The sequence below is a fragment of the Adiantum capillus-veneris genome, chromosome 6 (genome assembly GCF_014529385.1).
Source record: "Adiantum capillus-veneris isolate H3 chromosome 6, ASM1452938v2, whole genome shotgun sequence".
NCBI lineage: Eukaryota > Viridiplantae > Streptophyta > Polypodiopsida > Polypodiales > Pteridaceae > Adiantum > Adiantum capillus-veneris.
Window position 1 is genome coordinate 170,465,721 of NC_140936.1, and position 17,120 is coordinate 170,482,840.

General features: G+C 45.2%; 1 protein-coding gene across 2 annotated transcripts in view; it reads left to right on the plus strand.

The window, feature by feature from the left end:
* The first annotated feature begins 2,997 nt into the window (after window positions 1–2,997).
* Window positions 2,998–17,120, plus strand: part of LOC147456705 (dihydrolipoyllysine-residue acetyltransferase component 3 of pyruvate dehydrogenase complex, mitochondrial-like) — an 81,546-nt gene continuing 67,423 nt past the window's right edge. For both annotated transcript variants that reach the window (XM_086515149.1, XM_086515150.1), the window contains exon 1: window positions 2,998–3,261. In XM_086515149.1, the coding sequence (XP_086371275.1) occupies window positions 3,171–3,261 (91 nt within the window). In that variant the 5' untranslated portion in view covers window positions 2,998–3,170. The remainder of the gene's footprint in view (window positions 3,262–17,120) is intronic.

Below are 17,120 nucleotides of genomic sequence, written 5' to 3' on the forward strand. Positions count from 1 at the left end.
CATGCGTACCCGATAAAGAATTTAGCTCTGTAGGACATGCCAATAGATTGTGGAGAGACACATGTAGAGTGACAATGCTCTAGTGAGACATAATATGTGTTGTCAAAGTCTATGCAAACAGATGTAGAGCGGGTCTGCTCCCTAGAGGCACAAGCAGAGAGGATGGACATGGAGTTCTTTGATATGTTCTTTCTAGAGGCTGATGAGTTGATGCTCGGATTCATAGTCGCCTATGGGTGACATGGACATACCCCTGTCAGTGTCGACGATGACACATTCATAAGTGATGAGAAATCTTGATGATGCAGTACATGCAGATAGCATAGGCAAAGTGTAATGGAAATGGCCTATGAACTTTGAGAGTAGCGGAATTAGGAAATTAGGTGAATCACTTTTGAGGGATTACTTTGTGAGCATAGAGGGTGAACTTAATTGATGGTAGCAACATAAACATGGTACTTACTTAACTTGGCATGAACAATACTTTTGCAAGAGAGAGAGAGAGAGAGAGAGAGAGAGAGAGAGAGAGAGAGAGAGTTTAGAGAACATGACAATCATTGAGGACCGGATTCATATGGAGCCGATTCCCCCTCCAATAGGCATTTGTATTATAGTTTCTCCCATCAAGAGAGACTTGGTACAATACAATCTTTGTGTTCCTTGTAACTTAGGTGATGCAATGAAGATGAAAAGCTTCATGCATCACAAGCATAACATAAACTTGAAGAAAGCATTAACTATCCCAAGCCTCAGTCCCAAGGCCTCAAACACCTTCGAAGGTGGAGAGAGCTAACGGGGAATGAGGATAGGAAAGAGGAAGAAGAAACATTCCATAGGAGAAAGAAATAGTTCCTCACTTATCATTACTCTTCTTGCTAGCATACATAATAGCATAGTAATGAAGATGGAGAAGATGGCAAGCTTAAGCATTGAAGCATGACTCTTGGTTATATTTTCTTTCCATAGTCAAGAGTATTGGTGTAGGCTTTCACTCTCACAAGATTGGAGAAGGAGGTGGTGTTCCTCCACTTTCCCCAAGTGAGAATAGCCTTGCAAATGAGTGTGTGTGTGTGTGTGTGTGTGTGTAGTATATCCCCCTAGCACCCCCCTTCCTTGCTTTGGGCGAAATTTCTACATGCTACAAGCTCATTGGACCCCTCTCCCCCTAGCCAATCACATGCAGCCTGCAGTCAAGCACATGGGTAGTCTTTTGACAAGTGTCCTCCTTACCCCTTAGAGAGAGAGAGAGCTTGAAAATATCTAGATATTTGTTAGATAGAAGTAGAATCTCATTGGACTCCTCTTTAGCCCAACCAATAGCATTCAAGCACACCATATGGTTAAGCTTAGTGAGAGTCTGACATGTGTCTCATGTGCTCTTTTAGAATTCCCCTAACTTTGAGATTTTTATGCATAGGAAGTTTCTCAAGCAACTTCCTCATTAAGTGTGTAGGTTCTCTTTTGACTCAAGCATCTTACCCCCCATGCATAGGAAGCTTCTCAAGCAACTTCCTCATTAAATGTGACAAGTACCTCAAGTATCTTAGTCATCGAGCATGACAAGCACCTTAGGTGGAGTTCCCACCTCAAACACAGCCCTAACTTGCTTAAGTTTAGGTCGGGTTTCCACCTCAAGCACATCCCTAGCTTGCTTAAGTTTAGGTCGGGTTCCCACCTCAAGCTCAACCCTAGCTTGCTTAAGGTCAAAGGACTTTTAACACTAACCATTGGAGGTCTTTAATGAAGTTAACCCTAAGGTCTTTTAAGCTTCATTAGTTAACCTTGCTCTTTGACAGACCATCTCTCATTTGGGCCCCTTTACCATTGGCCCCGTGTTGAAATAGATCCGTAAGCACATGTCTATATTCTAACCCTTGTTCCCGTTTATTATCCCATATTAAATGATCAATTTAATATGAGAAAATCATTTGGGTTGGTTAGATATTAGATATTTAATGACAGAAAGTTAGAACAACCTTTTGCACAGATTTCATCAACGTTCGAGTGTCTCATGTACGAACTACTATTATTGAGGCTCGACCTACCAACTACAGTGGGAGCATTTGTAGCAAGGATTGTTAGTCGGATGACTGACACCAACATGATGTATCATTAAGTTATGCAGACCATACAAAGTTGTATGCGGGACGCTCTTCTATCTTTAGAGTGGATATGGCGGCATATAGATCGACTAAGAAAGTTAGTGGACATAGTTTGAGAGAGTCTCTCACCTATTTTTTTGTATATACTAGTAGTTTAGCTAGTAGGTCCCACTCATCGGTGCATCGTCTTTAAGTGGAAGTATGATAGGGTAAAGGCGCTACGCCTTTGCCTATAACGGCGGTGACTCAAGCGACCAACCATCCACCCACATTCTTTATTCTTCATATACCCAACAAGAATAAAAAGCTCTTCTTCTTCACCTTGAAGAGTCCACCTACACACAGTCCCCTTCCTTGCACGCATGCACCACATGCATTTTGCACACACGAACTCACTTTCAAATTGATGACCAATGCAGGCTCTTGCATGGCTCCCAACCTTCACCTCACCATGTAGTTGCTTAAATTACGGTCACCAACTGTCTGTTCCCTAGGGTAAAACCCCCAATAGAAAACCGAGTCCCTGTGCTGGGACCCGTCTACCATCTTTAATAAGGTGCTTTTATTCCAATATTAAGACAAATCAACCCCGATGGTGGACTGGTTACAACAAGCTGCGACGATGGGGCTCTCGCTGTCGGATCTTGGGTTCGAGGCATGTTGGCACACCGGCTTGATTTAGGCCCCTTGCTGTCTTCTTGCTGGCGGCCAAATTTTTTACACACAAATTTTTGTTTCACGGCCTGCTGCCTGGACGCCTCATTGCTCATGACGTCATCTCTACCACAGACAGGCCTAGCATTCAGCTCTTGAACGCGCCATTCCAAGGTGAAAACAGTGCACTTGTTCTTTTTCCTCTCCTCTCTTTCTACCGTGCCCAAATAGTTTCAAAAATGCGAAGTGACGAGCAGTAAAAAACCACTCCTCTTGTAGTGCCCTTCAACGCGCGCACAGACGGACACGCACGCACGCATGCACACGCGCGCGCAAAGAATTGTCTTGCTCTTCCTGAGAGTCCTCCCTCTTTGCTACTCTGTACGCTTTCAACTCTAGGTTTATCGTGCACTCATGCGCGGCTCTGTGGAAGCGTTCATGGCTCTGCAGACTGTTCTTCGACGAGCTCGATCCAAAGCACCGTTACTGACCCATCATCTCTCAGGTGACTCCTTCGATCTCTCTGTCCACTATTTTTGGAAGAATTTCTGCTTTCTTCATCCAAGGAAGCTGTCCATGCATTGATTGCATCTACGCATAAAGTATCCATTCTGGGCATTTGTGCTGGCGTTTAAGGATCTGAAGGCTTCATGTTATCACCTTTGATGAGGATGCTTGAAGCTCATCTGTAGGTATTCCTCGATTCGCTGTTAGCTCGAAAGTTCTGCATCGTCAAGCGATCTCTTAGTAACTGCAGTTTTTTCCTGAGAATATAAACTTTTTTTTTTGTTGGAATATATGGGCATTTAAGCAGCCCAACCTACTTCCGCATAGTGGGTGGCTTGGCTGGACTGGGGTAAATCTTGATTTTTTTTTAGCTTCGGTAAATTCTTGAATTCTCTCACTTTCTTACTTCTTGCATTTGCACATCTACTCTATGTTGGCTGGCCCTTAAAAATGGAGCATTCCTTATGTGTGATAGATGAAATAAAATAAAGTAGTACTAGGATGCATAGAATCCAGTTGAACATGTTTGAGTTTAGTATCTGATCATGTGCTGGCAGTTTGGAACTCTTCTCTAGTAATGAGAGATTGGTGGACTTTTGGCGAGTTACAATGTGTATATTCTTTATGATTTTGAGAGAGAGAGAGAGAGAGAGAGAGAGAGAGAGAGAGAGAGAGAGAGAGAGAGCCTGGAACGTCCCATCGCCACAGATTTTACCGAAGCCCTTGCCGCTTTGGTCCTGCGTAGCCACACCCGTGGCCTCCCCTCCTAGTGTGTCCCTTGTTGCCTATGTTGAGTTTGCAGCGAGCTTAGCCTACAAGCCCACCAACATGCCAGCACTTGCCAACAGTGTTACAAGGGACATCTAAAATTGGCCCTTGCAACGCTAGAACGGCAATTCGGGCATGTTCAGGTGTATGGGACAGGCTGGAACGGGCAGCTGTTCCACTGTGCTGGTTGTAAGTGGAACGAGACATTTTGGAAGGGGTGGAATGGGCGGAACAAATTGGACAGGCATAAATGGTCCAATTTTTAAAACCTGAAGTTTTTTCCCCGTGCGTTCCCACTTATAAAATAACTCCCCCTCCTTCCTTTTGAAACTTCACCCCTCCATTCAAGGCTTTCAAGCTCTCAAGCTCCCTCTCAAGCCCTCTCCCTCTCAAGATCCCTCCCTCTCAAGCTCTGATTGCTCAAGAGTCCAGACTCGTCACTCAAGCTCTCTCCCTTTCTCCATCATCCATGGCCTCCTCTTCTCGTGCACCCCTGTTACAGGCTTGGACACTCCAAGTGAGAAATCAATAGCAACACACGAACAAAAAGTGCAAAATCACTGAACTTTGAGAGAGAGAGAGAGAGAGAGAGAGAGAGAGAGAGAGAGAGAGAGAGAGCGTAGACGTCAGTTGCTTCATATAGGAACTAGCTTATTTGATTGTACATAGTCTTTGTAGCATCCCAATTGAGAGCAATGTTTGAGAAAAGTGTGCCTCAGCCTGCACTTAAGACTCTGTGTCCAGATGCTCTGCAAAAAATGAGGCCCATGGGTTCTTTTAAAGTCACAAGGAATGCCCATGCCCAAAAGCAGAGCCCTGAAAAGCTTCAGTTCTAAAAGCAGTAACCCAAAGGCATCTGCTCTTAAAAGCTAGTGCTGGAAACTCCAAAAAAGAAGTCAATGTAATTTGCAGAAATCTGAACAACTTGCCACGTGACATCAACGGTACAAAACGTGGAAGATCCGTACTGTTTTTCCACGTCATTGTTCGTATGGACTGCCACGATAACGTGTCATACGCATTTTGCGAGAATCAGCTGTAGAGTTCAAGCTTTTGGTTTTTATGGTTTTAGGCACCTCGGCGAGTGCTCCATAAGTTCTTTCAATTGGTTGGCTCAGTTTCTCTTCCACTTTGCCATTTGTCTTCTGATTGGGCATGCCACATCATCACTGTGACATTCCCCCCTCTTGAAAGAATTTCGATTACGTCCGAAAAAAAAACAACCAAAGGACAAAAACTTTCTTTAGTAGACACTTACTCTATGTACTCATGCACCAAACTCCTGAGCAATCACATATCTGTTGAGGGTCTCGGATACAAATCATGATCATTGTAACCATTTAGCAATCACATCCATATCGCACAGTCCTTCTAGCTCTTCTGACTCGAGCGAGGAGGACAGAAAAGGCAAAAAGCGAAGCAAAAAGCAAAGCTTTGAAAAGGGCAAGAAAAAGGCAAATAAACCAAGATTCCGCCCGTTTTCTGATAGCTCTACAGAGGAGTCATCCTTTGACAGTTGGGACTTAGATGACCATATGTTTTATGCAAAGAAAGCAAGAAAGCAAAAGAGTTTAAAGAAGGTGGACAGTCGATAAAGTTTGAATCCTTTTGTGGATTCCGAGATGCTCCAAGAGCTTTGGCCTTCATCCAGTAGTTTGACATAGCCTTCTCTGGAGGGCACTACTCAGAGCACTCCAAGATTAGGAGGGTTGCATCTTTTCTTAAAGGAAATGCTCGAACATGGTGGTCCACTCTTCGTCTGAGAAAAGAAGCTTCAGTCAAGTGATTGAAATTCAAAAGGCTCTTTATTTCTTCTTAGCTGACCCCGAGTATAACGAGATATACGAATCACTTGGAACCATCTTCGGATGACCAAGGGAGATTCTTTGGACGCTTATTGTGAGAGGTTTTGGGACTCTTTTCTACCAACCTCTTCATTTAAGAAGGTCTCTTTTAAGGAACAGATTGAGCGGTTTTGCTGCGGACTCCCTACAGAGATCCATGCCTATTGCTTGGAACAAAAGTCAAATTCTATAATGGTTCATGCGAAACGGGGTTTCTCGATACATTCGGGAAATTTGACTTACCCCGCTGATGAGATTCTGACTCAGAGAACCCGACAAACCTCCAACAATGAAAGTAGAAAGAAAAAGAGTTCCCAAGACAAGAAGGATAAGGATGCACGACTCCGATCGATTCTTCGAGAAAGAGCAAACTATATCAGAGAGGGGAAGTGTTTTGGTTGCGGGGAACATGGGCACATCTCAGTAAAGTGCTTCAAAAAGGCACAACAAGAACAGACTGAAGAAAGGCCAGAGAGTTCTAGAGCAGTAGAGGAACGTGGCAGAAGAGGCAAGATGAAAGCAGGACTGATACCAGATTGCATGGGTACTGACCAAGCCTAATTGATGAAAGTACAGAACTTTGCTGAGCTTGGGGCAAAGTGAAAGATCAAGAAGCCCCGATTTTCTTCGATGGAGGAGCCAAGGCCAACTTCATTTCACCTGAATAGGCGGCGTGGCTCGAGATTACACCCGACAGGATGGGACCACCAGCGGAGGCAGTTCTAGTAGCACCCGGATGGGACATAGCCATTACACCTGTCATTGGCAAACTTCGGTTGCATTGTCAGGGGTATTTAGGGCATGAGGACTTCTACATCATGCCTTTGAAAGGCTATTGTAACAAACTTGGACACTCCAAGTCAAGATTCTACCGCGACACAACAGAGATTCACTTCAAAACAATTCACACTTCACAATTGATTCGAGTGGCCTAGCGGAGTTCCGTGCCTAGAGATATTGGCCCCAAAGACTGGCGCCCCTTTCGGTATTTCTTTTTGTATTAGTCTTCGAGCAAAGTACAACTCCCGCGGGTGCTCGCTCTCAGACTCTGCGTCTAGATGCTGTGCAGAGGGACCCCCCCTTGGGTTTCTTTCAAAGGTTACGAGGGATGCTAAAAGTAGAGCCCCAAAAAGCTTCAAAATCTAAAAGCTTCTCCACTTAAAGCAATCTTTTAAAAATAGGCTTAAAATAAAGCCATGCTTCTCAAAAGCTTAAAATAAAGCAACTTTTCCCAAAAGCCTCTCAAGCAATTGCGTAGAAATCAGCCCACACAATTTTCAGCCTTGCTTTTGCGTAGAAAAAGCTGTCCGTACAGCTGCCGTAAAATGCGGAATTCCGTACAGTATGCCATGTCAGCACCTTAGCGTAATTCCCGGAATTTTGCCACGTGTCATTGTAGCCTTTCACGGGCCTGCCAATCTGGTGTGTGTGTGTGTGGGTGCTCTGTTGCCCCATGCCACGTCACGAGTTTGTGACATACCCTCTTGAAAGCATTGTAATCGCCCTCGATTACGCCTGCAAAACAGACAGAGGCCATAAATTGTCGTAAGACACTGGCTGTTAGTAGCGACGCACTAGGAACACACATCTAGCACATGCACCCATCGACAGTCACATCACATGACATCACATGACAAAATCACATTCAAAAATTCATTCGGATCTCAGACCATGATTAATCGGCAACGTATTTAGCAATCGCATCTAAATCCACTCGGGACCTCGTAGATGCCCGATTAACTAATCCTTATTGCAATCACATCTATCGAGATCTTTTAGACCCAAATGCTGCAGTTATTTCGTCTATCAGTTCCTGCACTTAAACAAGTCAAGTACAAATCAGTATCGGGAATTCCAGTTCATAAAGTCATACAGCAGAATACTGTCTGTTCACAGTATCTGTGAAACTCAAAAGAGACATCAATGACTTTAGTATTAAAATCGGGGCAATCTGTTAACAAAGGAGTCGAGTGATTCCCCTCTTGTGCATACCCACTGCACCAAATTCCGCCCAGCTGAGTTCGGGGTTCGATTCGGAATAGACTATGCTAAACCAATTGCTTCAAGCTAAAGATTCACAATCTGAGGAGTATGTGCCAGGTCCTCCTCCTCCATCCACTTCGCATCCAATGTGGGATAGTTCTTGAATGTAACCAAGAACCGTCTTATCGCTTTACCTTTCATCTTTTTGTGCCAATATATGTTCTGGAACGAGTACCTCCTCGTTTTCCTCCATTTCGGGTTGCTCATCAGGCTCCCCATCATCGGGCACATCGCCTTTAAAAGGCTTCAAGAGACTCACATGAAAAGCATTGTGAAGTCTCCAAGTATCGGGTCGTTTTCCTCCATTTCGGGTTGCTCATCAGGCTCCCCATCATCGGGCACATCGCCTTTAAAAGGCTTCAAGAGACTCACATGAAAAGAATTGTGAAGTCTCCAAGTATCGGGCAGCCTCGGTTGAAAGGAGACATCATTTATCTTTTCGGAACTCTGGAAAGGTCCATAGTATCTCATGCTAAGCTTTGAAAAGAAAAGCTGCTCCTTTCCCTTTTTCTTTCTCAAGCGTGCCTTCTCAAAATGTAAGAGCACCCAATCGTTCTCCTTTAATTTCAAATCGCAACGATGTCGATCTGCTGCCTTTTTTTCTGTTTTTCCTGAGATTTCTCCAAGGCCTTCCGGATCAAGTCCAAAACCCTCGTGAATTGGTCGGCCTCAAAGAAAAATCTTATCTTTCGTACTAAGGAAGGATGGAACCTTAGTAGCAAATTCAATAATCTCAAATGGCACCTTCCCCATCAAAGAGTTTATCGTGTTATTGTAGGCATATTTCACCAAAGGTAAAAACCTTTCCCATGAAGTCTTCAGATCCAAAGAAGAGGACTTCAACAAATCCAGCACCATTGAATTTGCAATCTCAGATTGCCCATCTGTCTGCAGGTGGAATGATGACGCGAACTGCAACCGTGTGCCAATGTTCTCCCAAATAGCCTTCCAAAACAAACTCGTGAATCTGGGCCCCTATCGGAGACAATTGTCTCACGCATGCCATGTAATTTGAAGATCTGGGCCACAAACAGTCTCGCTAAGTGATCCGGCTTGACTGTTTTCTTCGTTGGAATGAAATGAGCTTGCTTGCTAAATTTATCAATAACAGTCCAGATACCATCGTGCCCACTTTGTGTTCTCGGGAGATCCAAAATGAAATCCATTGCAATACTTTCCCAGGGGCGGGTGGGTATGGGTAAAGGTTGTAACAATCCCTGTGCTTTATGCCTGTCAAACTTGACGTTCTGGCATACCAAGCAACTGCTTACAAAATCGTCCACGTCCTTCTTGAGTCTCGGTCAATAGAAGTATCTCTCCACACCTTTCAAGGTGGTAACAATGCCGCGGTGACCCGTGAATGGTGGACAGTGGCATTCGGCTAGAACCTTTTTCCTCAACGGCTGTGTAACGCACAACATCGTTTTCTTCATCAAGTAGCCATCCCGAATGGAATATCCCGCTACCACCTCCCCATTCCGTATTCGAGTGAAAAAATCCGCAAAATCTGTATTTGTGGCATACTGATTGACCACATCCTCGAAGCTTCTATGATGTGTCGCGGAAATAGCCAGAACCAACGGCTTGAGTTGTTTTGCAGACATGTTGTAATCGCGGACAATTACTTTTTCTCAAGAAGGGGGGATATCACAAACCGTTGACATGTCAAGTCCCTAAAGAATGGAGCCAACCCCGAGATCCCGACTGAGGGGCCTTTACCCTAAGAAGAAGAAGTAGAATCAGCCGAAGCAACCGAAGGAGTTTGACCAACTTGCAAAGTCTTGCCGAGTGGACTAGCTTTAAAGAGAAGTTCCCACCAACTTATGGGATCCCGTCCGCTGGGGCCCAAGTGACCAAAATACATTAAAGTAAAGCAAGCCCACACACACTCAATTGCGTGGCGAGTTAATGATGTGGCAGCAGTACAGAGTCCTATATTTTGCGCTGACAGAGATGTACGGATTTTTGGATTTTACGTTTGTCACGTGCACATCCAACCCTATGTGTCCGTGGACAAGCTACAACATGACCAGGGTTCAGTCAATCAAGTCAGTCTAGAATAGGAAGTGATCTGGCACTTTTGTGAGTCTGTTCGCAGACCGTGCATGACTAGTCACTTAGATTAGATGCATATCCTCCGGTTGCACATAGCATGATCATCAGCATTACCATCAGAATCCATCAGGGAATTTTCCAGTGCATTAAACCTATTTTCCCTATTTTTGACATTTTTCACTTATTTATTAAGTGAATTTTGTTGGAAACTAGGTAGGGCAATTTTGCTAAGATAATATATAAGCAAACCAGAGCTAGCACTTTCTGGCAGAAGAAGAAGGAGAGCATCAGATACTCAGTGCAGCAGGCCTCTGGAGAACCTTCTCAAGCAAGACAAGAACCTCCCCTCAATCTGGCGTTTTCCCTCACCTCAGCCCTTCAGCGTTTTCAGCCTTGTACCTTGGCGATTTCAGTAGGGTAATTCAGCCAGCAAAGGGGCAGCCTTCTCAGCGTTTTACAGCAGCCATCTAGCATTTTTCAGCATTGAAGAGCTGCTAGCGTTTTTAGATTTAGACCATCTGCTGCCAGCGTTTTTGGTTCAGCCATATCGCCTTGCAGATCAGCCCCAAGATCAGCCAGCGATTGCCCCTTTGATGTAGATCCTGCCGTATCGGCACCATCGCGAAGAACCCCCGGACAGCCCTAGCGTTTTTTGCATTTACCTGCAAATCTGCCAGCGTTTTCTGAATTCAACCCTTAGCCTCTACAAACCGCCCATTTCCGAAGCACATCCTCGCCGCGAGAGCGTGCCGTGGACGGTTCTGCAACGGACAGTTTTCAGCCATACAACAGTCCACCATTTTCAGATTCAGACCTCAAAACAGTCAGCGTTTTTGCATGCATTTACCGCCCTTGGCGACGACAGCAGATCAGCCCCGTCTTGGTACAGTTTCAGATTCGCAGCACTCAGATTTCAGCATTAGCCTCTTCCTCGTCGTCCACACCGTCGGCCTCGACATAGCCTTATTAGATTTGCATCAACATCTTGTACCAGATTGTGCAATCAATAGTAGACCACTCTCGCCATTGAGAGTGGGGCCTTCGGAGGAGGGTTTTACGTCTCTGGTGTCGTATTCTCTTCTCTCTCTATCTCCCAGTCTCATGCACCTTCACCCACAGTGTCCATTCACTTTGTTTGTGTCCATTGCACTCTCTCACTAAAGGAACGGAAGGCTTTCCCTTCCGTAAGTAAAAAGGAACCTTGAGCACAATTTGGAGCACTCATCTTGAGCAAAGTTCAACAATGGTTCCGCTGCACCTTACATTGGTATCAGAGCTTTGGCAGTGTTCTGTATTACTCAAGGAAAGAACCACAAGAACTACATAAATTTTTTTGCTTGTTGAGGTTGCACGAACCCAAGTTCACTTGGGCGTGTCGATTCCTAATCGTGTTTTTGAAGAGTGACAGGAATCCCAAGAAAGAAGGGCTTGTCCAGCCTCCCCTTGTGCCTCTTTTCACTCATTGAGAGCGGACTGTGCACTTAGCGGCCGGCCAATCGACGTGAGGTGGGAAAAAGCAACCTTGGTGTGAGCGCAAGGCCGCCAAGGGGTGCGCCCGCGGAAAAGAGCAGAAATCGGGTGAAGGGAAGATCCTTCTATAACACAGATTGCAAGCGAAAGAACTCAAGAACCTCAAGAACCCAAGACCCTCAAGACCCCCAAGAACCTCAAGACCCGCAAGAACCTCAAGAACTCAAGAACCCCAAGAACCCCAAGAACCAAGACCCCCCAAGAACCCAAGTTCCTTGTGAACTTAAGAACCCAAGACCACAAGAACCCACGACTTCAGTGGATGGTCATCACTTGAAGCGGAATGGATACTTCGCTTCGAGGTGATGAGCATGAGAGAGGCGAAGAAGAATTTTCCCCACTAGGAGGTTTTTCCGACCCTCCCCCTTCCCATCTACGCCAAGGATTGCACTCACTCCTATGAAGGAGTTGATGCAGTTGTTTATGGACAGGAAGTTAGCACACAAAGAAAGAAGGGCAGCCATAGATCGTGACTACGAAGAAAGAAGGGCAGCCATATATCGTGAATACAACACAAGAATGGAAGCCATAGAGCGTGAGCACGAGCGCGAGAACAAAGAAAGACAAGCAAGATTTGATTGTGAGAACAGAGCAAGAATGCAAGAGATGTTGCGACTCTTTTCTCAAGTGCATGCACATTTTGCACAGAATCAGGAAAAGGACTCTCTCAGTCTCTACTTCTCCAAAGCATGACACACAGCAGTTGCATGATGAATTGCATGATAATGATACACATGATGATTTGAATGACAATGACAAGCATGATGATTTGCATGATGATCAAGATGTGTTCTCTCACAAGCACGATGATTTGTATGATCAAGACGTGATTGTTCACAAGGATGATTGTCACGTGACACATCCAACCCTATGTGTCCGTGGACAAGCTACTTTATAATAAGGGTTCCGTCAGTCCAGTCAGTCTAGATTAGCAAGTGTTCTGGCACTTTTGTGAGTTTGTTCGTAGACCGTGCATGCCCAGGCACTTAGTGTAGATGCATATCCTCTGGTTGCACACAGCATGATCATAAGCATTCCCATCAGAATCCATCAGGGAAATTTTCCAGTGTATTTTACCTATTTTTCCTATTTTTGACATTTTTTACTTATTATTTTAAGTGACTTTTGTTTGGAATTGAGTAGGGCAAATTGGGTAAGATAATATATAAGCAAACCAAGGCTAGCACTATCTGACAGAAGAGAAAGGAGAACACAGGCCACAGGCAGCAGGTCCCCCCCCCCCCCCCCCCCCCTCTCTCAAGCAGGACATTCTCCCCCTTGGTGGCGTTTTCCTCTCAAGCAAGATCTCCCAGCACTTGGCGTTTTCAGCAGAGCTCATCGCCATAAGACACCCTAGCACTTGGCGTTTTTCATCAAGAACCTCATCGCCATACAACCCCAGCCTTGGCGTTTTCCAGAAACCCAATATCGCCCCCTTTCCTTAGCGTTTTCAGCATCGCCTAGCATCAAAATCTCAGCGTTTTTGCCAGCTTAAAACAGCGTTTTCAGCCAGCAGGATTCAGCCCAAATGAGCGTTTTTGGTTTTCAGAAGATTTCAGCCATTGGCGTTTTTGGATAGCAAATAAAGGGCATCGGTTTTCAGCCATAGAGTTGGTCTCGTCATCCCCGTCTTTGACCTCGACATAGCCTAGACTTGCATCAGTTCTCAGTCATCCACTTGTACGAGTTTGTGCAATCAATAGTAGACCACTCTCGCCAACGAGAGTGGGGCCTTCGGAGGAGGGTTTTACAACGTCTCTAGTGTCGTATTCTCTTCTCTCTCTATCTCTCAGTCTCATACACTTTCAGCACAGTGTCCATACACTTCGTTTGTGTCCATTGCACTCTCTCATTAAGAACGGAAGGCTCTCCCTTCCATAAGAATAGAAGGAACCTTGAGCACAGATCGGAGCACTCATCTTGAGCAAAGTTCAAACATTCACTCCGTTGCACCGTACATTAGTATCAGAGCTTTGGCAGTTTTTTGTATCACTCAAGGAAAGAACCACAAGAACCACATAATTTTTTTTGCTTGTTGCGGTCGCACGAACCCAAGTTCGCTTGGGCGTGTCGATTCCTAATTGTGTTTTTGAAGAGTGACAGGAATCCCAAGAAAGAAGGGCTTGTCCAGCCTCCCCTTGTGCCTCTTTTCACTCATTGAGTCTACGCCAGGAATTGCACCATACCTTATGGAAGCTTTGGTTAAGACAATGATGGACATGATGGCAAAGCAAGAGGCGACTTGCATTGCCGCGGAGCGTGACCGCCAAGACAAACAGGATCGCGATCGCTTGGCGGCCGAGGAACGGAAAGAAAAAAAAGTGGCAAGAAAGGTCAACTTGGAGCAAGCTCGCTTGGCGGCCGAAGAAAGAAAGGCTACTATTGAGCGTGAGCTTGTGCAAGTGCGCTTGGCGGCCGATGCAAGAAGGGAAGCGGCCGAAGAAAGAAGGAGGGCTATTTTGGAGTTAGAGCGTGTGGCCCAGAGAGAACTACACATGAACGACTTGGTACAACATGTCCTCACCTCGAAACCCGAACCGGCCAAAGAAGTTGGTGGTTCATCAAGTGGCGCAAGCCGAGATTCGGACTCCAACAACCCCGTCACCGAGAAGTTGACATTCAGTAAGTATGATGGTAAGATGGACGCTAGTGTTATTCATTCTTGGTTGCATCAATTTAATGCTTATTTTGCGACAACTAAGGAGACAAGAAATAGCAAGGTTTTGATGGTAGCTATGTACCTTACCGGTGATGCCATCAATTGGTACCACGCATGGCAAGAAGCACAGCTAGCCGCGCACCTAGAGGAAGCCGATGGAGACGCGTCCCTTTCCTTCAATTGGGCCGACTTCCAAGACAAGCTCAAGGCGCGGTTTATGCCTCCTCAATACCTAGCACGGTTGAAAGAAGATTGGCGCAATCTCAAGCAACATGGTATGCCAGTTATGTCTTTTCCTAACCGTATTTTGCAGCTCGGCACTTAATTACGCAAATCGGATGATGAGCGCAAAAAGACTTTCCTTTTTGGGTTAGACGAATATATCAAGTTTGATGTAGAAGTCTTCGATCCAATCGATCTCAACAAGGCGGTAGCAATTGCTTTCGCACAGGAGATGAAGTACAACAAGGGAAAGCCTAAGGAGAACAAGACTTCCACAAGTACCTCTCAGACTTCTCAGAATTCTAAGAACGGTAAGAATGGTAAGAACGGTAACTCTTCTAACCAATCTTCCAATAGTCTCTCAGAAAAGAACTCTCAAAATGAACCTAAGGGTAAGGCTAACACAATTGCTAAACCTAAGCTCACTCCATATGAAAAGGTAGCACAAGGAGGTTACATCACGTCGGAAGAGTAAAGCACTTATTCTAAGGAAGGTCATTGTTTTCATTGTCACATTAAGGGTCACATAAAAAGAACATGTCCTAAGCTTGACTCTAATGAATCCAAAGAATCCACAGAACCCACTTCCTCTGTCAATGCAATCAATGACAACACGAGTGTGCCCCAAGTTTCTCTTGACCCTCCCATTGATGAGTCTCTCATTAAATGTTATGGTATGACGGGGCAACGTTTTGTCATATTGTTTGACCCAGGCAGTATGCATGATGTGATCAGTCCCTCTCTTGTTGAGAGAGCCCGCCTGGAGGTTAGTCAGAAATCTCCTCTTGAGGTCCAGTACCAGTGCCTCACTTTGAAAAGGAGGGGATGTCACGTGACACATCCAACCCTATGTGTCCGTGGACAAGCTACTTCATAACAAGGGTTCTGTCAGTCCAGTCAGCGTAGATTAGCAAGTGTTCTGACACTTTTGTGAGTCTGTTTGCAGACCGTGCATGCCCAGGCACTTAGTGTAGATGCATATCCTCTGGTTGCACACAGCATGATCATAAGCATTCCCATCAGAATCCATCAGAATCCTTCAGGGGAATTTTCGAGTGTATTTTACCTATTTTTCCTAGTTTTGACATTTTTCACTTATTATTTTAAGTGACTTTGGTTGAGAATTGAGTAGGGCAAATTGGGTAAGATAATATATAAGCAAACCAAGGCTAGCACTATCTGGCAGAAGAGAAAGGAGAACACACGCCACGGCAGCAGGTTCCCCCCCCTCTCTCTCAAGCAGGACATTCTCCCCCTTGGTGGCGTTTTCCTCTCAAGCAAGATCTCCCAGCACTTGGCGTTTTCAGCAGAGCTCATTGCCAGAAGACACCCCAGCACTTGGCGTTTTTCATCAAGAACCTCATCGCCATACAACCCCAGCCTTGGCGTTTTCCAGAAACCCAATATCGCCATACAACCACGGCCTTGGCGTTTTCAGCAGAGCTCATCGCCATAAGACACCCCAGCACTTGGCGTTTTTCATTAAGAACCTCATCGCCATACAACCCTAGCCTTGGCGTTTTCCAGAAACCCAATATCGCCCCCCTTTCCCTAGCGTTTTCAACATCGCCTAGCATCAAAATCTCAGCGTTTTTGCCAGCTTAAAACAGCGTTTTCAGCCAGCAGGATTCAGCCCAAACCAGCGTTTTTGGTTTTCAGCAGATTTCAGCCATTGGCGTTTTTGGACAACAAATAAAGGGCATCGGTTTTCAGCCATAGAGTCGGTCTCGTCATCCCCGTCGTCGACCTCGACATAGCCTAGACTTGCATCAGTTCTCAGTCATCCACTTGTACGAGTTTGTGCAATCAATAGTAGACCACTCTCGCCAACGAGAGTGGGGCCTTCAGAGGAGGGTTTTACAACGTCTCTGGTGTTGTATTCTCTTCTCTCTCTATCTCTCAATCTTATACACTTCCACGCACATTGTCCATACAGTTTGTTTGTGTCCATTGCACTCTCATTAAAAACGGAAGGTTCTCCCTTCCATAAGAATAAAAGAAACCTTGAGCACAGATCGGAGCACTCATCTTGAGCAAAGTTCAAACATTCACTCCGCTGCACCTTACAATGATGGTTTAGTTGATGCTTTTTCTAGCGAAGCTAGCCTCATTGCAGATTCGATCAATCACGAAGAATCGATCTTGGCTTTCGAGTCGAGGTCCACAGCACCCCCCCCCCCCCCCCAGGCAGATTTGATTAAACACGACGAACCGATCTTGGCTCTCGAGCCTAGGACCAAAGAACCCTTACAGGAAGTACTATGTGTACGAATGATTAGTCAACATGCATTGTTCGAGTGTTTAATTCGTGATCGTTTCCTGTAATTTAGTCAGCATCTTTATGTGATCCCTTTTCCTAGGCATGACATATTGTACGTTGAGCGCGTTTCACTCATGAATGAGCACGGATGTATGCGGATTATTTATGAAAAGCTGATAAGTATGCATTCAAGGAAGTCACATTCCATGTCTCTCCCTTGGCACGACACAGTTTTAGAAAGAGCACAAGAAAGATTGAGCATCAACCAAAGACATTTCCATTGTGTTTTGCCACAGTTGATTGATTTAGATCAGACAGACAAGATTCGATCCCATTGTTTGCGTATGTTTGATGAATGGTGTCGCACTCCATTTATATGTTCATCTACATTGCATGCACAGTCTTTAAGGAAGACGAGATTTTTTCCAGTCACTTTACATGAAATAGGTATGTTCATGTTTTTGTGTTGGAAGTGG